Source organism: Ornithorhynchus anatinus, chromosome 1, assembly GCF_004115215.2.
Source record: "Ornithorhynchus anatinus isolate Pmale09 chromosome 1, mOrnAna1.pri.v4, whole genome shotgun sequence".
Taxonomy (NCBI): domain Eukaryota; kingdom Metazoa; phylum Chordata; class Mammalia; order Monotremata; family Ornithorhynchidae; genus Ornithorhynchus; species Ornithorhynchus anatinus.
This window is the reverse complement of record NC_041728.1, coordinates 113785390-113812463: the sequence shown is the minus strand read 5'-3', so window position 1 is coordinate 113812463 and position 27074 is coordinate 113785390. Positions and strand designations below refer to the sequence as shown.

The 27074-nt window shown below is 49.5% G+C and overlaps 1 protein-coding gene across 2 annotated transcripts; it reads left to right on the top strand.

Annotated features, from left to right (window-relative positions):
* Positions 1-4922: 4922 nt before the first annotated feature.
* On the top strand, positions 4923-22975 carry SLC33A1 (solute carrier family 33 member 1). 2 transcript variants are annotated; one of them, XM_029062336.2, is made up of 6 exons: positions 4941-5676; positions 12916-13106; positions 18482-18666; positions 19178-19295; positions 20630-20845; positions 21904-22975. In XM_029062336.2, the coding sequence occupies exons 1-6, from the start codon at positions 4956-4958 to the stop codon at positions 22069-22071; spliced, it is 1599 nt and encodes a 532-aa protein (XP_028918169.1). In that variant the 5' UTR covers positions 4941-4955; the 3' UTR covers positions 22072-22975. The 2 variants fall into 2 exon arrangements, with proteins under 2 accessions (XP_028918180.1, XP_028918169.1); XM_029062347.2 differs by lacking the exons at positions 12916-13106; positions 19178-19295 and having other exon boundaries at positions 4923-5676.
* The last annotated feature ends 4099 nt before the right edge of the window (positions 22976-27074 follow it).

The following is a 27074-nucleotide window of genomic DNA, read 5'->3' as shown; positions in this document are numbered from 1 at the left end:
ATAATAATAATAATAACGTTGGTATTTGTTAAGCGCTTACTATGTGCAGAGCGTTGTTCTAAGCGCTGGGGTAGATACAGGGTCATCAGGTTGTCCCACGTGAGGCTCACAGTTAATCCTCATTTTACAGATGAGGTCACTGAGGCACAGAGAAGTGAAGTGACTTGCCCACAGTCACACAGCTAAGTAGCAGAGCTGGAATTCGAACCCATGACCTCTGACTCCCAAGCCCGGGCTCTTTCCACTGAGCCACAAGGCATTCAGGCTGTCCCACGTGGGGCTCATATGGCTCAGTGGAAAGAGCCCGGGCTTGGGAGTCAGAGGTCGTGGGTTCTAATCCCGACTCCACCGCTAGTCAGCTGTATGACTTTGGGCAAGTCACTTCACCTCTCTGGGCCTTCCCCATAAAGTGGGGATTAAAACTGTGAGCCCCACATGGGACAAACTAATTACATCGTATCTCCCCCGGGGTCGCTTAGAACAGTGCTGGGCACATAGTAAGCGCTTACGAAATACCATCATGATGAATCCCCATTTGACAGACGAGGGAACTGCGGAAAAAAGAAGCTGAGTGGCTTGCCCGAGGTCACCTAGCAGACAAGGGGCAAGGGGTGGGATTAGAACCCACAACCTCTGACTCCCAATAATAATAATAATGTTGGTATTTGTTAAGCGCTTACTATGTGCCGAGCACTGTTCTAAGCGCTGGGGTAGACACAGGGGAATCAGGTTGTCCCACGTAGGGCTCACAGTCTTAATCCCCATTTTACAGATGAGGGAACTGAGGCACAGAGAAGTTAAGTGACTTGCCCACAGTCACACAGCTGACAAGTGGCAGAGCTGGGATTCCAAGCCCGGGCTCTCACACCTGGGCCAGGCCGATTTAGGAGGCCAACCTGCGGGCCAATGTAGGGCGCTCAATAAACACGAATGAATGAATGAATGCATGACAGAGAAGCGGCATGGTTCAGTGGAAAGAACCCGGGCTTGGGAGTCAGAGGTCATGGGTTCGAATCCCACATCTGCTACTGTGTTGGCTGAGTGATGGTGGGCAAGTCACTTCACTTCTCTGTGCCTCAGTGACCTCATCTGTAAAATGGGGATGAAGACTGTGAGCCTCACGTGGGACAAGCTGGTGACCCTGTATCTACCCCAGCATTTAGAACAGTCCTTTGCACATAGTAAGCACTTAACAAATACCAACATTATTATTATTATTATTAAGCGCTAGGGTAGACACAGGGGAATCAGGTTGTCCCATGTGGGGCTCACAGTCTTCATCCCCATTTTACAGATGAGGGAACTGAGGCACCAAGAAGTGAAGTGACTTGCCCACAGTCACACAGCTGACAGGTGGCTGAGCTGGGATTCGAACCCATGCCCTCTGACTCCAAAGCCTGTGCTCTTTCCATTGAGCCATGCTGCTTCTCTGATGCATGCACGATGAATGAATGAATGAATGAACGAACGAACGAATGAACAAATGCAGGCATGTGGGAAGCAATGAACGGACGAACGAACGAATGAATGAATGAACGATGAATAAAGGAATGAATGAATGAACAAATGCATGCACGATGAATGAATGAATGAACGAATGAACAAATGCAGGCATGTGGGAAGGAATGAACGGACGAACGAATGAATGAATGAACGATGAATAAATGAATGAATGAATGAATGAATGAACAAATGCATGCACGATGAATGAATGAATGATGAATGAACAAATGCAGGCATGTGGGAAGGAATGAATGGACAAATGAGTGAATGAATGAATGAATGAATGACGAATAAACGAATGAATGAATAAATGCATGCACGATGAATGAATGAATGATGAATGAACAAATGCAGGCATGTGGGAAGGAATGAACGGACGAATGAATGAATGAATGAATGATGAATAAACGAATGAATGAATGAACAAATGCATGCACGATGAATGAATGAATGAATGATGAATGAACAAATGCAGGCATGTGGGAAGGAATGAACGGACGAATGAATGAACGAATGCATGTATGATGAATAAACGAACGAATGAATGAACAAATGCATGAATGAATGAATGAATGGATGGATGGATGGATGAATGAATGAATGAACGAATGCATGCATGATGAATGAACGAACGAACGAATGACCGAACACATGCATGATGAATGAACGAATGAGCGAATGAACAAATGCAGGCATGATGAATGAACGAACGAATGCAGCCATGATGAGTGAATGAACGATTGAATGAATGAATGAATGAATGAATGAATGAATGAATGAATGAATGAACGAACGAACGAACGAACGAACGAACGAATGCACGAAGGAACGAGCGTTTCCGAGCGGCGCCGCGGGGCGAAGGGGGGGAGGTGGGGGGGGGGAGGTGGGGGGGGGGGGGGCGGCCTGTGCGCGAGGCGCCGGGCTTCAGGGCGCAGGCGCGCTCCCCGGGCCCGGGCCCCTCCCCCTCCCCCCCTGCCGACCGCGTGACCCGGAGCTGCTCCAATGGCGGGCGTCCACGCGGGCGGGCCGCCCGTCGGGGCCCCGCCCCCTGCCCCGCCCTCCCCTTTATCGCGCATGCGCCGCGTGCCGCCTGCCCCCGGGCGGCCGCGGTTCCCCCGCCGGGCCGCGTTGGGCCTTGGCCCCGGAACCTGGTCGCCGGGGCGGAGGGGTCCGGGGGAGCGGTTTGCCGACGGACGGACGGACGGACGGACGGACGGACGGCGGCCGGGCCGGAAGTGCCCCCGGCCCCACCCGCCCCTCCCCCCCCCGCCCCCCGGGCCCGTCCCGTCCCTTCCCGCCGCGCTCCGCCAACCCGCCCACCCGCGCGCTGCAGCCCCCGCCGCCCCTTCCCTCCCTCCCTCCCTCCCTCCGTCTGCAGACTGAGCGGCCCCTGCAAGCCCCACCCCCTGGAGCCCCCGGACCCGCAGAGCGACCACCCGCTGGAAGCTGGATCCTGTGCCCCTCTGGAGCCTCCAGACCCGCTGAACGACCACCCCCTGGACCCCCCTGGACCCCCTGGACCCCCAGACCTTCTGGAGCTCCCAGGCCTGCTGGCTGCTCACCCATTGGAAGCTGGACCCCCTGTCCCCCCCCCCCCCAGGCCTGCTAACCCACCACCCGCTGGACCCCGTGTCCCCCTGGAGCCTCCAGACCCGCAGACCGACCACCCACTGGCAGCTGGACCCCTTGTCCGTCCCCCCCCCCCCCAGGCCTGCTAACCCTCCACCCACTAGACCCCGTGTCCCCACTCCGTCTCACCCCCTGGAGGCTGGACCCTGTGACCCCCTGGGGCCCCCAGGCCTGCTGACCCACCGCCCGCTGGAGGCCGGACCCCCTGGAGCCCCCAGGTCTGCAGACTGACCACCCACTGGAAGCTGGACCCCGGGTCCCTCTGGAGCCTCCAGGCCCGCTGACCGACCACCCACTGGACCCCCTGTCCTTCTGGAGCTCCCAGGCCCGCAGACCGACCACCCGCCGGAAACTGGAGCCCTTGTCCCCCCCAGACCCGCTAACCCACCACCCGTTGGACCCCGTGTCCTCCTGGAGCCTCCAGACCTGCAGACCGACCACCCGCTGGAAGCTGGACCCCTTGTCCCCCCCAGGCCTGCTAACCGACCACGCACTGGACCCTGTATCCCCTGGAGCCCCCGGGCCTGCAGACCGACCACCCACTGGACCCCGTGTCCCCCTGGAGCCTCCAGGCCTGCTGAACGACCACCCACTGGAAGCCAGACCCTGTGTCCCCTGGAGCCCCCAGGCCTGCTGACTGACCACCCACTACAGACCGGACCCCGTGTCCTTCTGGAGCCCCTAGGCCTGCTGACCGACCACCCACTGGAGGCCAGACCCCGTGTCCCCCTGAGACAGCTCTCCGTCTGCTGACTGACCTCCCCCCAGAGGCCGAACCCCCCTGGCCCCCTGGAGCCCCCAGGCCTGCTGACCAGCCACCCACTGGAAGCTGGACCCCAGGTCCCCCTGGAGCCCCTAGGTCTGCTGACCGACCACCCACTGGAGGCCGGACCCCTTGTCCCCCTGAGACAGCTCTCCGTCTGCTGACTGACCTCCCCCCAGAGGCCGAACCCCCCGGCCCCCTGGAGCCCCCAGGCCCGCTGACCAGCCACCCACTGGAAGCTGGACCCCAGGTCCCCCTGGAGCCCCTAGGTCTGCTGACCGACCACCCCTTGGAAGCCCGACCCCCTGGACCCCCCAGGCCTGCTGACCGACCACCCACCGGACGCCTCGTCCCCCTGAGACGGCCCCCGTCCGCTGACTGACCTCCCCCCGGAGGCCGGACCCCCCCTGCCCCGCTGGAGACAGACCCCCAGACCTGCTGAGAGACCAGCCCCCAGCCCCCGTGTTCCCCCGGAGCCCCTAGGTCTGCTGACCGACCACCCCCCGGGAGACCGGACCCCGTGTCCTCCCGGAGACGGACCCCCAGCTCGCTACCGACGGCCGCCCCCGCCCCTGGAGGCCAGACCCTCCTGTCCCCCCCAAGCCCCTGGGTCCGCTGATTGACCTCCCCTCCACCCCTCCTGGAGGCCAGAGCCCGTGTCTTTGTGGAGACAGCCGCCCCCCGGGCCCATCACCGCCGTGTCAGGGACCCCCTGTCCCCACCAAGCCCCGGGGTCCACTGACCGACCCTCTCCACCCCCAAGGCCGGACTCCTGTAGACAGTCCCCCCTGGCCTGCCTCGGCTAGGCCCCCCTTCCCCTTCCCCTTCCCCTTCCCCATCCCGGCTGGAAGTCGGATCTTCGGTCCCCGCCGAGCCCCCCCGGGACCACCGACCGACCCCCGGATCCCCCGACAGACCGTCCGGAGCCCGGACCCCCATGTCCCCGCGGTGTTGACCCCCGGCCTGCCGACCGACCTCCCCCGAGGCCCGGCCCTGGAAGGCCCCCCCCCGGCGTCCGGGGCCCCCCCGGCCCCCCGCCGGCCCCCACGTGCTGTGCGACATGTCCCCCGCCATCTCCCCCAAGGACAGCAGCCGCCAGCGCCGCCCGGGAGCCCCGGAGCCGAAGAGCGGGGGCCGCCCCGACGGCCGGGCCGAGGACGGCCGGGCCGACCCCGGCCCGCCGGACCCCGGCCCCGCGCCCCGCGGCTACCGGGAGGAGCTGGGCAGCATCCTGCTGCTGCTGTTCCTCTACGTGCTCCAGGGCATCCCCCTGGGCCTGGCCGGCAGCGTCCCCTTCATCCTGCAGGGCAAGAACGTCAGCTACACCGACCAGGCCTTCTTCAGCTTCGTCTTCTGGCCCTTCAGCCTCAAGCTGCTCTGGGCCCCGTTGGTGGACGCCGTCTACTTCAAGGGCTTCGGCCGCCGCAAGTCCTGGCTCGTCCCCACGCAGTACGTCCTGGGCGTCTTCATGATCTACCTGTCCACCCAGGTGGACCTCCTGCTGGGCGGCGAGGACGGCAGGGCCCCCGACGTGGTGGCCCTCACGGTGACTTTCTTCATGTTCGAGTTCCTGGCCGCCACCCAGGACATCGCCGTGGACGGCTGGGCGCTGACCATGCTGTCGCGGGAGAACGTCGGCTACGCCTCCACCTGCAACTCCGTGGGCCAGACGGCCGGCTACTTCCTGGGCAACGTCCTCTTCCTGGCCCTCGAGTCCACGGACTTCTGTAACAGATACCTGCGGTTCCAGCCTCAGCCCAGAGGGATCGTGACCCTCAAAGGTACCCGGCCCGGGCCGTCGAGCCGCGGTACCCGGCGGGCCCTGACCGGCCGCGGGCCGCCCGGGGGTGGGCGGTGCGGCGTTCGATCGGTCGGTCGGTCGCGGGTTACCGACCGCTGACGGCGTGCGGAGCGCTGGACCGAGCGCTCGGGATTGTACCACGCCACAAAAATCGGTGACACCCACCCCCCGGACCGCCACCAGCTCCCCGTCTAGAGGCGGGCACGTTCCTTGCCCGGGACGAGCTGACGTGGTCGGGGCTCCCGTCGCCTCAACGCCTTAGGTGACGGTGGAAGGGAACGGTGTCCTGCGCACAGTAAGCGCTCGATAAATAGCATCCAACCAACGGAAGGGATCGCATTCGACCTAATGGGGACCGAATCAGTTTGGACTGCCTGTCACCGAAAGGACACCGGAGGCGGTTTCGCTCCTTGTAGTTCATGAGGGGCAAAACCCTCTCTGTGGCATGAATAATAATAATTATGGGCTTTGTGAAGCGCTTACTTATGTGCAGAGCACAGTTCTGAGCGCTGGGGTTGAGCCGAGGTAATCAGGCTGTCCCACGTGGGGCTCGCAGTCCTCATCCCCGTCTTCCAGGTGAGGTCACTGAGGCCCCGAGAAGTGAAGTGACTTGCCCCAAGTCACACAGCTGACAAGTGGCAGAGCCGGGATTAGAACCCGCGACCTCTGGCTCCCAAGCCCGGGCTCTTTCCCCGAAACCACGCCGCTTCTCGTAATGAGTAACCCAGCCCTGGGGAAAGCAAACGACTGTTTCTAACGAAAGGCCGAGCGGCCAAAGTGGAAGCTTTAATATTTTGCTTCTCGTGAGGGGACGGAAGCCTTTCGAGTTCCCGGCCCCCATGGACGTATGTAGTAATGACGATGTGTGTTAAGGGCTTACTACGCGCCAAGCTCTGTTTTTAAGCACTGAGATAGCCAGAAGGTAATCGGGTTGTCCCACGTAGCGCATGGTAATCGGACAAAGGCCAGCTTGAAGAGGACCACGACTTTCACACGTTGAGTGACCGGGGGAAAAGGACAGGCCTGGGAGACTCTGGATCTGGGTTCTAATCCCAGCTCGGCTCGTTTGCCTGCTCTGTGACCTGAGGCGAGTCGCTTCACTTCTCTGTGCCTCAGTTTCCTCATCTGGGAAAAGGGGCTTAAGGCTGGGGGTGGCCCCATTTGAGTCAGGGACTGTGTCTAACCTGATTACCTTCTCTCTACCCGAGCGCTTCGCCCTCACTGTCAGTCAGTACAGGGTATTTATTGAGCACTTGTGAAGCGCACCGTACCGAGCACTCCCTCGTTCTTTCAGTAGTATTTATTGAGCGCTTACTATGTGCAGAGCACTGTACTAAGCGCTTAGAATGTGCAGTTCAGCAACAGATAGAGACAGTCCCTGCCCACTGACGGGCTTACGGTCCAATCGGGGGAGACAGACAAAAGCAATAGCAATAAATTGAATCGAGGGGATGTGCGTCTCATTAACAAAATAAATAGGGTAATAAAAATATATACAGATGAGCGGACGAGCACAGTGCTGAGGGGAAGGGAGAGGGGGAGGAGCAGAGGGAAAGGGGGCTTAGCTGAGGGGGGATGAAGGGAGGGGCAGAGAGGCAGCAGAGGGAGCAGAGGGAAAAGGGGAAGCTCAGTCTGGGAAGGCCTCTTGGAGGAGGTGAGCTCTCAGTAGGGCTTTGAAGAGAGGAAGAGAGTTTGGCAGAGGTGAGGAGGGAGGGCGTTCCAGGACCGCGGGAGGACGTGGGCCAGGAGTCGACGGCGGGATAGGCGAGAACGGGGGACGGTGAGGAGGTGGGCGGCAGAGGAGCGGAGCGTGCAGGGTGGGCGGTAGAAAGAGAGAAGGGAGGAGAGGTAGGAAGGGGCAAGGTGACCGAGAGCCTCAAAGCCTAGAGTGAGGAGTTTTTGTTTCGTGCGGAGGTTGATAGGCCGGGAGAGTACACTACAACAGAGCTGGTAGACACCTTCCCTGCCCTCCAGGAGCTTACAGTCTGAGGTGGTGGGGGAAGATATTAAATTATGGATGCGTACATAAGTGCTGTGGGGAGGAGAGAGGGATGAATGTCGAAGGTTTAAAGGTTTAAATCCACGTGCTTAGGTGACACCAAGGGATCGGGGAGTCGGGGAAATGAGAGCGTAGTTGGGCGAGACCTCTTGGAGGAGATGTGGCTTTAATAGGGCTTCGAAGTCAATCGCACCGAGCGCTCACCGAGCGTGGCATATCGTACTAAATGGCAGAGAATGGTATAACCATGAACACACATTCCCAGCCCACAACGAGCTTACACTCGAGAGGTCGGGAGACTGGCGGTCTGTCCGATGCCAAGAGGGAGGGAGTTCCAAACCAGAGGAGGAGATGGGCAGAGGGTCAGCGGCGAGATCGACGAAATCAAGGAGCAATGAGTAGGTCGGTGTCGGAGATGCGAAGCGTCCGGACTGAAGTGTAGGAGGAGATCGGCAAGTTAAGGTAGGAGAGGGAGAGAACCGGCCGAGCTGTTTATGCCCCCGGTGAGGAGTTTCTGTTTGATGCGGAGATGGAAGGGCAACGACTGGAGGTTTTTGAAGGGTGGGGGGACTTGACCCAAAAAAGATTTTTAGATAAGTGATCCGGGCAACAGGGTGAAGTGAGGGCTGGAGTAGGACGTAGTGAGTGTGGAAACACAGATCACTATTATTTGTAAGATTAGTATCGTTATCCTGGGGGCGACCCTGAGGTCTGCATCTTCGCCTGAGGCACCACCGGGCGTTTAGGTCCACCCCTCCCGGAGCTAAGGGCGAGAACGGTGCGGATCAGGTTCCCGCGGTGATCCCGTCGGCCCGCAAGATCGCCACGTGAGCGACTCCGGCCCTGACCGCCCAGGGATGTCCACGTCCCGAACCCTCAATCTACTCTAGGAGTGGACGTGTTCACTGCCCCGAGCAACCGAGGCCTATTGGCTAAGGCTTCACTCCCTCGGCCCCAGCGCCGACTGACTTCCCGGATCGATTAACGTCCACGGGGAAAGCGGTGACTCGGCGATAGGCTCGGAGAGCTTTATTTTGAGACTAATATTGAACTAGATTTTACACAGAGGGGTAGTGTGAGGAAACTCTTTGAAACGGAGCCAGACCCATATTGTACATTTCAGAGAACAAATAATGAGTACCTAATCTCCCTTACCACCACTCCAGTCCCGACTGGTAGTCACGTAGGTGATTTCAAGCCCGTTGACGATGGCTTTCATCAATGGAGTTTGACGGCATGGTCTAATAATAATAAGGATGGCATTTGTTAAGCGCTTACTATGTGTCGAGCACTCTTCTAAACTCCGAGGTAGATACAAGGTGAGCAGGTTGTCCCACGTGGGGCCCACAGTCTTAATCCCCATTTTACAGATGCGGTGACTGAGGCACAGAGAAGTGAAGTGACTGGCCCAAAGTCACACAACTGATAAGTGGCGTAGCCGGGATTAGAACCCACAACCTCTGACTCCCAAGCCTGGGCTCTTTCCACTAAATGGGAGGCAGGGTGCCCTAATAATAATAATGGTGGTATTTGTTAAACGCTTACTGCGTGCCGAGCACCGTTCTGAGCGCTGGGGGAGATACGAGGTAATAAGTTGTCCCACGTGGGGCTCTCGGTCTTCATCCCCATTTTACAGATGAGGTCACTGAGGCACCAAGAAGTGAAGTGACTTGCCCAAAGTCAACAGCTGACAAGTGGCGGAGCCGAGATTAGAACCCATGCCCTCTGACTCCTAAGCCCTTGCTTTTTCCACTGAGTCACGCTGGAGCCAAGGGCCTGGGAGTCAGAAGGACCTGGGTTCTAATTCCGACTCCGCCACTTGTCTGCTGTGTGATCTGGGGCAAGTCACTTCACATCTCTGAGCCTCAGTTCCCTCATCTGTTAAATGGGGGTTAATAATAATTGTGGTATTTGTTAATTACTTTGTGCCAGGCACCGTGCTAACCGCTGGGGCGTATAAGGGCCACTCAGCTCGGCCACCGTCCCTGTCTCACGGGGGGCTCACAGTCTCGATCTGCATTTTCCAAGTGAGGTAACTGAGTCCCAGAGAAGTGAAGTGGCTCGCCCAAGGTCACACAGCAGACAAGTGGCGGAGCTAGGATTAGAACCCGTGACCTTCTGACTCTCAGGTCCGTGCCCTCACCGCTAAGGCCGTGTAGACTCTGAGTCCTGGGAGGGACGGGGACTATGTCCAACCCCATTATCTCAAATCTACCCCAGTGCTTAGAACAGTGCCTGACACATAGTAAGCGCTTAACAAACACCACTTATCACTGTGGCATTCGTTAGGGGCTTACGGTGTGCCTGGCACTGCCCTAAGCCCGGGGGTAGATCCAAACTAATCGGATTGGACACGGTCCATGTCCCACATGGGGCTCCCAGTCTTAATTCCCATTTTACGGATGAGGGAACCGAGGCCCAGAGAAGTTATGTGACCTGCCCAGAGTCACCCAGCCGACAAGTGGCGGAGCCGGGATTAGAACCCAGGTCCTCCTGATTCTCAGGCCCGGGCTCTAGCCACCAGGCCTCGCTGTTGCCGGGGGGGCTTCTGGGTCCAGCCCTGCCCAGAGGCCGGAGGGGTGGGTCCCCGACCTGACCGGCATCGACGGACTCCCCGTCACCTCTGTCTCTCATCATCCATCAATCGATAGTGTGTATCGAGCACTTATGGGGTGCAGAGTGTCCACTCGATTAAGCACTCGGGAGAGTAGAGTATAACACAGTATGTAGACACGTTCCCTGAATGTAGCTCGGATTTTTTTTTAGTACCCGCTCGTTCATCAAGGTAAGTCAGAAGAGCAAATGAACACCCCACCTTCTCCCCACCTTCCATCCTCCCTCGGTGAGCTGTTCCTTCCTTTCCTGGATGTTAAATCCGACTTTCTCATGGCCCGTAAATCCAAAGAGCGTGTTTCTCACTGGGGTGTGTCGAGTACGCAAACAAGCTCCCGTCATCTCGGTGGTCAACGGGACATTCTGCTTGTCCATTTCGCTCTTGGTACGCTCTGCCTTCGTCTGAATTTCCACGCCGTTGTCTTTTTCAGTGTTTTCACCCTTTCATCGTTTAGCGTTGGGGATTGTACGGTCAAGAGACATTTAGGGAGGACTGTCTGTAATGAATTCAGACCTTCATTTGAATGTGCCTTTGTGCACAAAGGAGTTCAAGGTGATCTTTTCGTAAACAGTCATTAAGACCGTGTACCAACCTGTTAAACTCGTCTCTGCTCTTCCTTTATGTCGTTTTTTCTTGATAAATATTTATAATATCAGGTTACAAGAGCGCGAAAAGGGACACCTAAAGTATTCATGTAAGGAAATCGGTCACATCAGAATAGCTTCATTTTCCATTTTTCGTTTTTTAAGTTTCCAAAGTGGATTGTAAATTTCTTTGGGGTGAGCCAAGTGAGGCTTTGCCCACAGTAAGCGCTCAGTAAATGCGATTGAATGAATGAATATTCATGGAGTTGACAAACCCATTCGGTTGACGTGTTCTTCTCGACTTGAATCTTGAGAAGAATAAGAACTGCAGTATGATAATAGCAGCAGGAAGCAGCGTGGCTTAGCGGGTAGAGGACGGGGGTGGGAGTCAGAAGGACCTGGCTGCTTATGCCGCCTCTACCATGGATCTGCTTTGTGACCTCGGGCAAGTCATGTAACTTCTCTGCGCCTCATTTACCTCACCTGGAAGATGGGGTTAAGACTGTGAGCCCCATGTCGGACAGGGACCTTGTCCAACCTCATTAACCTGTATCATCCTCAGTGCTTAGACAGGGGTTGGCACACAGTAAGCATTTAACCGGCATTATTATTATTATTATTATCATAATTATTATTAATAGTGCCGCCAACATTGTCAGACCTTGGTGGCATTAGTCACACATTGTACTAAGCACTGGGTCAGAGATCGGACACAATCCCCTTCCCACACGAGACTCACAGTCTAAGCAGGAGAAGAACATTCATCCCCATTTTCCAGATGAGGAAACTGAGGCCCAGAGAAGTTGGGGCTTGCCCTAGGTCATACAGCAGGCTGGTTAGAACCCGGTTTCCTCTGACTCCCAGGCCCGTGCTCTCCCCACGAGGCCGCACTCTTCCTTGTGATATAATCTGTGTATGAGAAAATCATTTCCGCTGTGCGGTCATAGCTATTATAAGCTCCTCGTGGGCAGAAGCGAAATTATCTTATACAGTCCTCTATAATGCTGTGCGTGGTGTTGGTTCTTAGACGTTGCTGTTGGGGGCAAAATGCAGAATGGTGCTGTAATGGCAGATATTGCAGCTAGCAATCGGTGTGAGGGGGGAGAGACCAGAGCAAGGGCCAGTGGCTAGTTGGGTTGGAGAAGAAAGAAGCACACCATTGCCATTGTTCTCGTCTGTCCGTCTCCCCCGATTAGACCGTAAGCCCGTCAAATGGCAGGGACTGTCTCTATCTGTTGCCGACTTGTTCATTCCAAACGCTTAGTACAGTGCTCTGCACATAGTAAGCGCTCAATAAATACTGTTGGATTGAATAAATGGTAGCCCAGCCAACTCCTAAATCAGTGCTTTCCACAGTCATAACTGCAAGTGCCCCCAAATTCATGCTCTGAGTCTTCAGGTCTCAATCAGCGGTTTATCAATCTCGTAGTATAGTTAGATAGATGTCAGTCACATTTATTGTACCCTTACTGTGTGCAGAGCACTGAACTAAGCGCTCAGGAGAGTACAACAGAACAAGAAACAGACACATTCCGTGCCCGGAATGAGTATATTGTAGATGGCAATATTAAACCCCATTTTTCAGAGGGGCAGATTTTTTAAAAAAACATTAATGTTTTTAGGTCAAGATCTTTAGCTCTCTGTCGTCTCCCCTCTTCTCTCAGGGGAGAAAGATTCTGTGTTACCCTTTCCGTTTTAAAAGAACTAAAATAATAGCAACTCTCCGAATCTCTAGGGGCTGGTGAAGCTGAAGGGGGTTATTGTGAATTTTAACTTCTGATAAACTCACGCAGATAAGCTTAAACCCGTTGCTGGGTAGGGATTGTCTCTGTAGTCGAATTGTACTCTCCCATCGCTCAGTACAGTGCTCTGCACACAGTAAGCGCTCAGTAAATATGAATGAATGAAATACAGTTGGGCAAGAGAGCTGAGATTCTGTATTAAGATACTGTAATTGTACATTTGCTATTCACGGAATTTTTGAGGTCACTTAGAAAATAAAGTCTGTCCTTTTAATTTCAGATTTCCTGTTTTTCTGGGGTGCTGTATTTTTGATAACTACAACTCTAGTTGCTATTCTGAAAAAAGAAAACAAGGAAGTAACACCATCAAAAGAAGAGACCAAAGGGATCACAGACACATATAAGCTGCTTTTTTCAATTATAAAAATGCCAGCAGTTCTGGCTTTCTGTCTCCTAATTTTAACCGCAAAGGTAAGCAAAGAGGTTAAATTAGAAACGTGCACTTAATTTAGTAATATTCCCTTGGATTTATGTAGTGCTTTTCATCCTGAGAGGGACTCGGTATGGAGCATTGTGTATGAATGTCTCCCCGCTCCTCAAGAACCTCCAGTGGTTGCCCATCCACCCCCGCATCAAACAGAAACTCCTCACCATCGGCTTTAAAGCGGTCAGTCACCTTGCCCCTCACAAACCTCACCTCGCTAGTCTCTCACCACAACCCAGCCTGCGCACCTAATTCCTCTAACGACAGCCTTCTCCCTGTACATCCGTCTCGCCACTGACCTGTCACCCACGCCCTGCCTTAGAAGTGGCACGTCCTGCCACATCCTGCCACGTCCTGCCGTCCTGGAACGTCCTTCCCTCCTCAGATCCGACAATGACTCTCCCCCGCTTCAAAGCCTTATTGAAGGCACATCCCCTCCAAGAGGCCTTCCCCGACTAAGCCCTCGTTTCCACTTCTTCCACTCCCTTCTGCGTCGCCTTTGCAATGGGATTTGCACCCCTTATTCACCCCTCCCTCAGTCCCAGAGCACTTATGTACGTAAGTGAGGGGAAAAAAGTAAATTATTTTGCTCTCCCAAGCGCTTAGAACTGCATTCTGCACACAGTAAGCGCTCAGTAAATACGATCAACTGACGGACCGACTGACAAAGGCAGGAGAGTAGAGAGTCAGGTCCAAATGGAAAGATAGTTTGGGAGAAATGGAGAGTGAGCAAGCCGGAGAATCCCGCCTGGAGAGGGCCGCTAATGAAGGTAGGGAGAGTCGGTAGAGAGCCTTGCACCCCGTTCTGAGGAGTGTCTGTTTGGAGCCGAAGGAAATGAGAAGCCATTGGAGGGTTTTGAGGAGGACAGTGTTTCGAGAAGATGATCTGGGCAGCAGCTTATTGTATAGGTTGGAGAGGGGAGAGAGGTTGGAGGCAGAGAGACCAGTGAGGAGGAAGATACAGCATAGTCGTGATCTGCTAAGAGCTGGGACCACGGGGGTAATAATAATAATAATAATGTTGGTATTTGTTAAGCGCTTACTAGGTGCCGAGCACTGTTCTAAGGGCTGGGGGAGATACAGGATAATCAGGTTGTCCCATGAGGAGTTCACACACTTTTAATCCCCATTTTACAAATGAGGGAACTGAGGCACAGAGAAGTTAAGTGACATGCCCACAGTCACACAGCTGACAAGTGGCAGAGCCGGAAGTCGAACTCATGACCTCTGACTCCAAAGCCCGGGCTCTTTCCACTGAGCCACGCTGCTTCTCACGGGAAGTGTTTTGTGTGGGAAGGACTGGCGGGCATGTGAGAGATGAAAGAAGGTGAGGAGTTGAGGATGTCTCTAAGATGGAGAAGCAGGGCAGCCTAGTGCAAAGAGCACGTACCTGGGAGGCAGAGGACCTGGGTTCGGATCCCTGCTCTACCACGTATCTGCTGGGTGAGTTCGGATCCCCGCTCTACCACTTAACTGCTGGGGTGTATTGGGCAAGTCACTTCTCTGTGCCTCAGTTACCTTATCTGTACAATGGGGATTAAGACTGTGAGCCCCATGTGAGATATTATTATTATCTCTTATCTATCCCAGCCTTTAGTATAGTGGCTGGCGCATAGTAAGGGCTTAACAAATGTCACAATTATTACCTTTGGTTTCAGGGACAGGGAGGATGGCCATGTCTTCAACAGAGAAGGGCAGGGAGGTAGGAAGAAGAAGAGGAGAAGGGGGTTTAGGAGGAAAGATGACTAGTGCGTTTTTGGACACATTGAGGTGCGTCAGGATATCCAAACGGAGGTGTCTTAGAGGGATGGTTGGTTAGATGAGGCGTGCTGGGGCTGGAGAGATCACCCTGAGAGTCATTCATTCATTCAGTAGTATTTATTGAGTGCTTACTATGTACAGAGCACTGTACTGAGTGCTTGGAATGTACAATTCGGCAACAGATAGAGGCAATCCCTGCCCAATGACGGGTTTACAGTCTAATCGGGGAGACAGCAGAGCAAAACAGAACGAAACAAAAACAAGACAACATCATCAAGATAAATAGGTGGCAGCTGATGCTAGGTGAGCCCATGAACTCTCCAAGGGAAAAAACCTAGAATGAGTAGAGTAGAAGAACCGGAACCGAGACAACTGTACTTAGGAACTGTGAGGCAAAGGGGGAGCCACTGAACGAGATGAGGGGGACATTTCTGGCCTCCCCACTTGGGTCAATAATCGTAATTGTGGCGTTTGTTAAGCGCTTACTTACTGTGTGCCAGGCACTGTACTAAGTGCTGGGGTGGATACAAGGAAATCGGTTTGGACACAATCCCTGTCCCAACGTGGGGCTCATGGTGTCAGCCCCGTTTTACAGATGAGGTAACTGAGGTGCAGAGAATCAGAACCTGGGGTGGTCCTGGTAAACCACAAAGTTACCAAGGGATTTCAGCACCCGCAGCACTTAAGTATATATTCATAATTTATTTTACTGTCTCCCCCTCCTTTCATTCATTCAGTTCTATTTATTGAGCACTTACTGTGTACAGAGCACTGTACTAAGCTTTTGGGAGAGCACAATACAGCAATAAACAGACACAGTCCCTGCCCACAACGAGCTGACGGTCTCGAGTGGGGGAGGCAGGCATTAATATAAATAATCACAGTAATAATAATTATGATATTTAAGTGCTTACTATGTGGCAAGAACTGTTCTAAGTGCTGGGGTAGATACAAGGTAATCAGGTTGTCTCACATGGGGTTCATAGTCTTTATCCCCATTTTACAGAAGAGGTAGCTGGGGCACAGAGAAGTGAAGGGGCTTGCTCTAGGTCACACAGAAGACAAGTGGGGAGCTGGGATTGGAGCCCACGTCCTCCGACTCCCAAAGCCGGGCTCTATCCAGTAAGCCACGCTGCTTCTCTGTAGCTCCTGATGGGCAGGGAGTGTATCCAGTAGCTCTGTTATATTGTACTCTCCTAACCTCTTAGGGCAGTAAGTGCTCAATAAATACCACTGAATGAATTCAGTCTTAGATGCATTTCTTTAAATTCTTTATATTCACGTTTGTCTCCCCCTTTAGACTGTAAGCTTCTTGTGGGCAGGGAACGTGTCTACCAACTCTGTTGTACTCTTCCAAGCGCTTAGTACGCAGTGCCCTGCCCACAGTAAGTTCTCAGTAAATATTTTTGATTCTTTTCGAACACAAGAAGCAGCCCTGGTAAACGCGTCGCCGTGCATTTAGGCTACGGCAGTGCGGAGTTTGGTGATAGCATTTTGCAGAAACATTTCTGACCGAGGTTAAAGAGATTTGGAGAAGTTTGTGGGGTTTTTTTTTTCGTTGTTTTTAGTGTTTTCCTATATAACGTAAGCTCCTTGAGGGCGGGGATTGTGTCGACCGCCTGTATTGTTGTCTCCCAAGTGCTCAGTTCAGGGTTCTGTACAAAGTAAACATTCAATAAATACCATTGATTGCTTGGTAGAGGAAAGATCATGGAACTGAGAGCCAGAATAAGCCGGCTAGTTCCGGCTCTGCTGTTGGCCTGCTGAGTGACCTTGGGAAAACTACTTAACCTCTCTGGGGCCCCAGTTTCCTCACATGTAAAATGAGAATAAGTTTCTCTTTGTGGGACCGGGACTGTCTGATCTGATTATCGGGTACCTTCCCAGCTAAAGGAATCTAGTAAGTGCACAGCAAGTGCCACAAATAAAATCTTTTAGAAAGCTGAGCATGATTCAGAATGCCTATAGAAAACTGAGCAAGTCAGTATTTAGGTCCATAGGCAAATCTTTTAATGTTTAATATAATTTGATGGTTGTACTTGGGCCCCATGCTCCTTGAAGACAGGGATCTTGTGTATTCATTCTATTGTGCTCTCTCCCAAGTGCTTAGTACAATGTGCTGCACAGAGAAGATGCATAGTAAATACTATATTGATCGATTTATGCAAGATGGAGATGGAACTCTTTCAAGTGTGCCTTATTAAAAGCACATCTCCTGCAAGAGGCCTTGCCTGACTAAGCCCTCATGTCCTCTTCTCCCACTCCCTTTTGTGTCACCTTTGGATTTGGATTTGTCCTGTTTATCCACCCCTCAGTTCCATAGCACTTACATGCGTATCTGTAATTTATTTATATTCATGTCTGTCTCCCCCTCTAGACTGAGCCCCTTAAGGGCAGGGAACATGTCTACCAACTCCGTTATAGTGTAATCAATCGATCATATTTATCAATCATTAGTATTTATTGAGCACTTACTGTGTGCAGGGCATGGTATGAAGTGCTTGGGAGAGTACAAATAATAACATAATAGACACGTTCCCTGCTCACAACAAGCTTACAGTCTAGAGGGAGGGACACGTTAATGTAAAAAATTACGCAAATGTACGTAAGTGCCCTGGGGCTGGGGGTGGGGGTGGTGAATAAAGAGAGCAAGTCAGGGCAGTGCAGAAGGGAGTGGGAAAAGAAGAAATGAGGGTTCAGTCAAGGAAGGCCTCTTGGAGGAGATGTGCCTTCATTAAGCCTTTGAAGGTGGGGAGAGTAATATCAGATATGAAAAGGAAAGATGTTCCAGGCCAGAAGCAGGACGAGGACCAGAAGTCGGCGGCGAGACAGACGAGATTCAGTTCCAAGGAGAAGGTTCATTCATTCAATAGTATTTATTGAGCGCTTACTATGTGCAGAGCACTGTACTAAGCGCTTGGGATGAACAAGTCGGCAACAGATAGAGACAGTCCCTGCCGTTTGACGGGCTTACAGTCTAATCGGGGGAGACGGACAGACAAGAACAATGGCACTAAACAGCGTCGAGGGGAAGAACATCTCGTAAAAACAATGGCAACTAAATAGAATCGAGGCGATGTACAATTCATTAAAATAACTAGGGTAACGAAAATATATACAGTTGAGCGGACGAGTACAGTGCTGTGGGGATGGGAAGGGAGAGGTGGAGGAGCAGAGGGAAAAGGGGAAAATGAGGCTTAAGCTGCGGAGAGGTAAAGGGGGGATGGCAGAGGGAGTAGAGGGGGAAGAGGAGCTCAGTCAGGTTGGCATTAGAGGAGCCGAGTGTGCGGGCTGGGTTGTAGTAGGAGAGCAGCGGGGTGAAGTAGGAGGGGGCAAGTTGAGTGAGTGCTTTATAGCCGATGGTAGGGACTTTCTGTTTCATATGGCGGCGGATGGGTAGCTACTGCGCTTAGTAATCAGTTGTTTTTATTGGGCACTTACTGTTTGCAGGGCCCTGTACTAAGCACTTGGCAGAATACAATGCAACAGAATTAGCAGACACATTCCCTGCCCCTAATGAGCTTCCAGCGCTCTGCACGCAGTAGGCGCTCAAGAAATACAATTGATGGATGTAATGATTTTTATTCTTGTAATTTTACAGATCGGTTTCTCAGCAGCAGATGCTGTAACGGGACTGAAACTGGTAGAAGAAGGTGTGCCCAAGGAACATTTAGCTCTGTTGGCAGTGCCGATGGTTCCTTTACAGATCATATTGCCTCTGATCATCAGCAAGTACACTGCGGGTCCAAAGCCACTGAACACATTTTACAAAGCCATGCCCTACAGGTATGCCCTCCTATGTGTGGAAACCATTAGTTTCCAACTACAAGTATCGAAAATCCGATTTGCAGATCTTGCTATGATTGATTTATACAAGATGTACCTTGTATCTTGGTATGAATAATACTAATAATAATAGTTGTGGTATTATGTATGTGCCTGTCACAGTGCCAGGTAACCCATCGGGTCGGACCCAGTCCCTGTCCCACAAGGGGCCCACAGTCTTCATCCTCATTTTACAGATGAGGTAACTGAGGCACAGAAAAATGAAGTGACCTGCCCAAAGTCACACAGCAGAGCTCGGTGTGGGTCATGCCGCTTCTCGAGACAATATGGGATGGAAACGTGAGGCCCTTAGAAGAACTTGAACGTGCTCAGTTTTTTTAGACGGTTAGTCTTTAGCGGCCTCAGGACTGATTGTAGAGGAAGACTCCGGTCACAGACTAGGTAATTTTTTAAGATTTACCAAATGCCTACCACCGAAAGCACCCCTTTTGTTTTTCTCCCTTCTCTCCAGATTATTGCTTGGATTGGAGTATGCTTTACTGGTGTGGTGGACGCCCAAAGTGAAACACGAAGGAGGATTTCCTATCTATTACTATGCTGTAGTCCTGCTGAGCTATGCCTTGCATCAGGTAATAAAGTTGCTCGAGATTTCTCCCGAGTCTGCACCTTCTCCTCTAGGTGCTCAATCCAAACAGCGTATGGTCCCGGGGCCACACCCCTTTGCCGACTATTGGACCATAGTATCGTTATTAGCATTGTATTCGTTTAGCGCTTTCTGTGTGACAAACACTGTTCTAAGCCCTGGGGTAGATAGAAGTTAATCAGGTGGGACACAGTCCCCGTCCCACATGAGGCTCACGGTCTAAACGCGGCGTCTGAATCCATTTGCGTAAAGAAGCCGAGTGTCACTTTGAGCTCCTTGTGGGCAGGGGAACGTGTCTACCAGCTCTGATATATCCTACTCTCCCAGGCGCTTAGTACAGTGCTCTGCCCATAGTAAGAGCTCAGTAAATATGATTGATTAGTCTACTGCAGCACGCAATAAAGTGACTGCTGCCCATTGCGAGGTTTCCACAGTAATTGCAGCAGCACATAGCAGTTGGGGGTGGGCCGAGTGCACGTCCACCAACTCTGCAGTATTGTACTCTCCAAAAGTCCTTAACTACGGTGCCCCGGACACAGTAAGCGCTCAGTAAACACCACTGATTGATTGGTGTGGGGGCCCGGTGCTTACTTCAGTGCTCTGCACACGGTCAGACGTCAGTAAATACCACTGATTGATTGGCATCTGGGCCAGGCTCATGTGGCTCTGTCCATGTTCTCACGTGTAGGGGATGTTGTGCCCGGGCTCTGACCCGCCAGTAGTTACAAGGCCGAGTCGTGTGCACTGCTGTACTCCCGCTACTATGGTGTACGCCCTAAGCATGCACAGAAGGGTTGGTAAACACCTTCTGTAAGCTATATGCACATATTCTATTAACGTCTCGCGGCATGGTGTGCTTCCTTTTTCGAAATCTCTGTACCGTCCCGTTACGGTGGGACTGTGCAACTCGACGGGATTTTCCCTTACATTGTGATGGTGAATCTCACTGACCAAGTCCTCTCTTTAGATACCAACTGTTATTTCAGGATCTGCTCTGGCCCCATTTTTCAGGGCTGCTGGGAATCCTCAGATTTGGCCAACTTCACTGAGGAAAGCTACTGACTAATGTTAGTAGCTTTTGACGTGCCGCACCTTTAGGGGTATGTAGGTCGTAGCTGAACTAGGTTTGGCGTTTTGTAAAATGAATGAAAAAAACACACATCTTACATGTTCTCACTGTTATGTAAGTGTTGACTGCAGGATCTCTGTAGCAAAGCTTCATGGTGAATCAGGTTCTATGAAGAAATTGGCTATAAGATGAAACGTAGAAGTCTGATTGTTTCGAGTTCTCATGTTCCGCCTCTCCCTTCTTCCCTGCAGGTTACATTGTACAGCATGTATGTCGCCATAATGGCTTTCAACGCCAAAGTTAGTGATCCACTAATCGGAGGCACATACATGACCCTTCTGAATACCGTTTCCAACCTGGGAGGAAATTGGCCTTCCACAGTGGCTCTTTGGCTGGTGGATCCTCTTACAGTGAAAGAATGTGTGGGCGCATCAAATCAAAACTGTGGATCTACTGATGCGGTTGAAGTAAGTATTTTTCTCTTGATGGTTTTGGTTCTTAATACTAATTGTGGTATTTGTTAAACGCGTACTCTGTGTCAGGCTCTGTACTAAGCAGACTATGTGCCAGGCACTATACTAAGTGCTGAGGTAGGTACAAGTTAATCAGGTTGGACGCAATCCCTGTCATACATGGGACTCTCAGTCTTAAGCCCCATTTTACGGATGAGGTGACTGAGGCCCAGAGAAGTGAAGTGACTTGCCCAAGGTCATACAGCAGACAAGTAACGGAGCTGGGATTGTATTGAGGATTTAGCAATGCATCAATGCCAGTTTAATAGAATTAACACGTAAAATTACTCTTCTTCGTACTGTTGAATCTCTTGTAATTATTATAATGAGGAGAAGACAGTTATAATGAAAGCACCAACGCCTGCCGTGACTATTCAGTTATTTGCGGCCGAAATTGTATTTGTCATTCTTCCACAGTGTATGATTTCAGGGCCAATTGAATTATCTATTAGGCTAGCCAGATAGTCACCATGGGTTCATGGCCATCGTGGTGTGGAAAGGGCCAGTGGTGGGCCAAGCAGTCAAGTAGTCCACTGGGCTGATCGAACAAGCCAGCTCAATTAAAAATAGCTCCAGCATTTCCAAGGAGGGAAAAACACAAATGGATTATTGAATGTGGGTGATTTAGGTCGGGGAGGGAAGCATCCCCACTGGCCAGCATCCTCCAAAGCTTAACACTGGCTCTAAACTCTGTGGTTTAGTTTTTTAAAAAAAAGTCCTGCTTAAGAGATACATTGAATGCATTCCCAGACTTGAAAGTGTATATAATTAGAAAATGATTGTGCCTTCTTGCAGCACCCTCAAAAGAAACCAAAAAGACCTTTATAAGATCTTGAGCCCTTAGGAATTAATTGCAAAGAATGGGGTGTAATGGCTGATAGTGAAAAGGCATTTTCTATTTAAATATCGTAGTATTTTAGGATTCAGTCTGATTTTTGTGAATGAATCTCATATTAAAGTATCCATCATTGAAAATTCACCAAACTTTCACTGGCTTATTTTTGTCTTTACAGCTTTGCACAAAACTGGGTGGTTCTTGTATTACTACCCTGGATGGCTACTATGTGGAATCCATTATCTGTGTTGTTATTGGATTTGGCTGGTGGTTCTTTCTTGGTCCCAAATTTAAGAAGTTGCAAGATGAAGGTCCATCTTCATGGCAGTGCAAGCGGGTCAATTAGCACAACTTCGAACCTGGACATACTAGGAAGAGTACAGTAGTTAACTTTTTGTGCAGCACCTACGATAATCAGTACACAAGATATCCTTTAAAGTAGGAGAACCGTTCACTTCTGAAAATGCCAAATGGTTGGAAGAGCAGACCTCTATAAAAGGTTTCTTTTTTGTCTTACTGTTTCAGTGTATTTAAAGCCTAGTTAAGGTCAGAAAATTGGTTCTAAAAATAACAACTTCATCCTGGGAATTCAGCTTCTCTGCCCCTATTCTCCACTCATCTATCTTTTGTTTGTTTCGTGACCAAAAGCATGTTGTAAACTACAGAAGAGATTTTTACACCCCAGGTATTGTTGGCAACAGTGTCTGCTAACGTGTAAATTCTGTTTTAGGTTTTTTTTTTTCTTTTTTTTTTAATCCATTTTAGTCGGGAATAAGAGGACAGCATAATATCCCAACCCTAGGTTGACTTAATGATGACCGGTGAGTAATTTAGTTTTGATTTGTAAACAGTAAATTTATGGGGATGTTGATGAGAGAAGGCTAGAAGCGGAATAGTAAGATGCCATTTTAGTTGACACTTTTCTGACCATAACCACATTTTAAGTGGTCTTGTGTATTCAAAAGACTCTTTTAAATGTATTTTCTGGCTTTTGTAAGCATTAAAGATTTATAAAAAGATGAAACAAATATTTTTTTATAAAATGAAAGTCATGCTTTTTAATTTATTGTCCTCACATTTTTTGGACAGCATTTTGATTTCCTGCTAATAACTTTTCCAAAATGAAAAGGTTGGGCTTGTGGGGATTTGAGCAAAAGCGCCTCACAGTAACGGAACAAGAGGTTAAAGGTCAAATCTAGTTTTGTGTATGTTGACAACGGCAAAGCTTCAAAATTAAAAACTGAAAGGCATCATTCGACTAATTTTCTTTTGAGCCTCATAAGGGAGTGGAGTTTATTAAGCAAAACTCGAAGGGAAAAAATTAGTGAGTTAAAAGTGATGGGTTCTTTCACGTGATTTTCCAAGACCTTGTCAGGCAATCAGTGCCTTTGAAAGCAGTCATGGTAGAGGAGATGCTGCTATTAATAAAGCACTTTAGCTTGTAAGGAAAGACCTTGCAATTAACTCACACCAACATGGTATGGGGAACGCACACAAAAAAACCCTCTCCTTTTGCCTAAAGTGGCTCCCTGGAAGTAAATTCCGTTCCTTAGAAGAAGCATCAGCCCATGGCACTGCGAGACCATAGAGGGCATTATCGCAACCCCCTCCCAGTTCCCTCACCCAGGGTCATAGAATAAATTTCGGCCTTGGGAGAGTCAGCTCGTTATTTCCACCTATTGCAACAGAAGCTCCTGCTGGCAGGCCAGTATATGCCCTCGGAGATTTGCTCGTCGTATTGTCATCCCAGGTGGGTGAAAGTCCTTGAGTGCCTTAGTAATCCCTGGTTTATTGTACACCCAGGGATGAGGCGCACTTTACATCTCCTTTTTTTTTTTTGCGTTATTATGGTTCAGATTAGGGGAGATTAATTTTTTTTTTTTGAGGTGGGGGAACGATGTTTGTTTTTGGTCCAGGGAAGTAAAATGTCATTGGGTACTGTGTTCTGTCTTGGCTCATTTGCTTTTATTTTGGCCAAAAAAACCTTTATCAACTCCTCACTGTATTGATTTTGGTCATCCAGGAAATGGGTAGTGTCAGGGCTCCCCTAGAAGTGAGTGATTTTTAAGAATGTAATTCTTTTAAAACATACATCAGTGTCTGAAAAGGGGTGCGGGAAGAAAAGGGTCTTAACCTCAAGGGTTAAACTGGTACAGGTGGGTATCATACCTCAGTCCTCTTGAATACCCACTGGAGAGACACTCATCCGAACAGCAAGGAGTGGCAACCAAACCCCTAGAGTCCAGTTCCCCATCACGGAAACAGTTCGTGGAATGGCTCAGCTGGTCTAGCATCTGCTTACTGTATCCAGAATATTCAGAATATACAGTCCCTCTAGACCATAAGCTCCTTGTGGGCAGGGAAAATATCTACCACCTCTGTTCCATTGTAATCTCCTAAGCAATTAGAACAGTGCTCTGCACAAAATAAGCGCTAAGTAAATGTTGTTGTTGCAGAATATTGGAAAAAAAAAGCTCTCAAGTGCAAATGTATTTTCATTTTCAGTTCTCTTAAAGAGTTGAAAGTTCAGAGAGAAATATCATAATGGCATTACACTTAGCCTTCTCCCCACTCAGAATAAAATAATATATTAAGAATTATAATAAAGCATATATTTAGTTATTTAGGTCTTAAGATTTTTTAATGATTGAAGTGTTCTCAGATTATTTTCAAATCTATTTTGACAGTAAAATCTGTGTCCCATTCTGTCATTAGTTGCACCTAGAAAAGTTTCCTTCCATCGGAAAATATTCTCTTCAGATCATATGCGGTACGAACTTCCGGTAATCATTTCTCATTATTCTGAGAAAGTGTTTTTACACGTGCCAAGGTTACTGATTAGTAAGGCCTTACATTTGAAGTAGGTGTTAATCATAGGCTAGCAATCGATACTTCAGAGCATCTTTAAAATAAAATCTAAGACCAAATTCACCGTAAATTTGAGGAAACGTGACACCTGCCTTTGTGTGGCCTGTGTTGGGCTGAGGAGGAGTGGGGAGAGCGGGAAAGAAGGCAGTTGGAGGAGAAAGGAAAGAACCATGGCAGAAATAAGACGTCTGTACCTGAAACAGCTCCCCTGCTACAGACAGGTTGTCTGGGACCCAGCCTAAAAAACATGCGATCCTCCTTAGTGGGTTAATCTGAACCTGTGTGAAATATGATTTCAAGTTGTGGATCATTCACATGTATTACTTTTCTCTCTGTCATATTTTTTTTTAAATGTTCATTTTTCTGTTACAGTTGCTAGCAGGATGCACATTTTTTTCAAGGTTAGCCTTTTCGTGTAACAGATGAGACCAAATGCCCATTCCTTGGCACCTTCATATCAGATCATATTATTGAACCGAGGTGGGGGTAAAATCCAGACCAATTCTGCTGTAAAGTCCAGAGCCTTTTTGTTCATGAAGAGCCTCTGCCCAGAGCTATAGACATGTAGATTTTATTTGGAAATGTACATTTTTATCAAGCAGTGAAGTAGACGGAGGCAGAAAAATAAGTTTTAGGTGTAATGTCTCTACACTTAGGGTGCCTTTTTTGTGGTATTTGTTAAGCGGTTACTATGTACCAGGCACAGTACTGATAACTAGGGTAGATACAAGATAATCAGATGAAATACAGTACGTGTCCCACATGGGGCTCAAATATTAATCCCATGAAGTAACTGAGGCCCAAAGATGTTAAATGACTTGCCCAAGGTCATAGAGCAGACAAATGCCAGAGCTGGAATTAGAACCCAGGTCCTAAAGACTCCCAGGCCCTTGCTCTATCCACTAGGCCGTGCTGCGTGTCTGAGTCTTCGTAGAGGGCGGTGAGCTCACCCTCCATCTTCAAATGGTGTAGAATGATAAAGGGACACTTAGTATCCTTCAGATTTTGAATTAGAATCCAAAGAGTTGTCAGCAACCAAATATGGTCTTCCAATTTGTTTAATGCCCTGTGGGCAAAAGCCTCCTCAAGTCCGGTTCTTCTTACAGTCTATACATTTTTCAAATCCAGTTGCCATGGTGTCTGAATTGATTGGGAACGGAAAAATGACTTCCTCCTCTCAATATTTTTGCTGAACCTCTTGCATGAGTAGAGTCATTTAGATTTCAAAGCTTTCGTCTCCCAAGTTGCATCTGCAATTGAGTTTGGGATTTGGGGAAGATAGTCTTGTAAAATTAATCTGCCCTTTACTGTTAAGAAAATAACTTTAATGTAAATTATTTTGTTTGACTTGTTTTCTGGGGCTCTTTACAACTTTTTTAGCTTACAATTTCTGTTTGTTATGTCTCCAGTGGTACCAAGATACTCACTAGGTTAGAGAGACCAGTAAAAATGCGGATGCCTTTAAAATGATATGTTTTTATGTTATTAGAATTATTAGACCTGAAACAGGGACAACACTTGTATTTCAAAAGTTGATTGGAAACTGCTGTTTCAGAAGTTCCAATAGACACGATTAAACGAGGCGTCGGCTCAACATGCTGCCTGTGAAAAAGTTAATGTACATCTGGCAAGATACCAAATACCTAATTTTGAAAAGAAGTCTGATGGTTAGTGAGATGATTATTATGAAAAGTTTATCATTTGCATCTGTATGTTTACGGTTTTTTCCTCTCAAAAATAATTCTCCTGAGCATGTTTTGATATAATTTTTGGGAGGAGGAGTTAATCTGGTTTTAGCCTTAATACTCTTTCCACAAAATACCTTGATTAAATTCTCATATTTATGTAACCCGCTGTTACAGAGATGCTGGAATATTCTAAACACTAGTTTAAAAGAATCTTTGTAGCTTGTGTTAAGTAGAAAAATAACTAAATTTAACAATCTGTTAGTAAAAAAAAATACACTATTGGTTACTGTTTCAAAAACTGAAATTATCTTCATGTGTGTGTTTTATTAAAGTAAAAAAACACACCTTTAAAGTGGATCAGTTATTATACAGCTATGAATACAGTATGGGGAAGTTCTGTGCAATTCTCATCAAGTATTTTTGAGTTTCAAATGATAAAGTAGAATACTGAAACAATGGTTTTGATTTTTGATTAAGGCTTTTTAGTTATTGTAGGAAAAAGTTGTCATTGTTAAAGTGTAACACTGGCTAATGTTTGGTGTGATTAGTAAAGCCATTTCACATGAGTCCTCCTATTCAGAAGCTTCTGGATATCTGTGTCATTCTTTTTTTTATGATTTGTTACTTTTGAAACCTTGGTTAATTTGTGGATTTATCATTTTCTTGTTCTGCAAAAGCACCTTTCAGGGGTGCTATGGTTTTCAAATAAAATATAATGTGTTTATTGTATTGGTCACGAATGTCTAGCTACTAGCACAGAGAGAACTGTGTAATAGGCCGTTTTCTGTGCCGT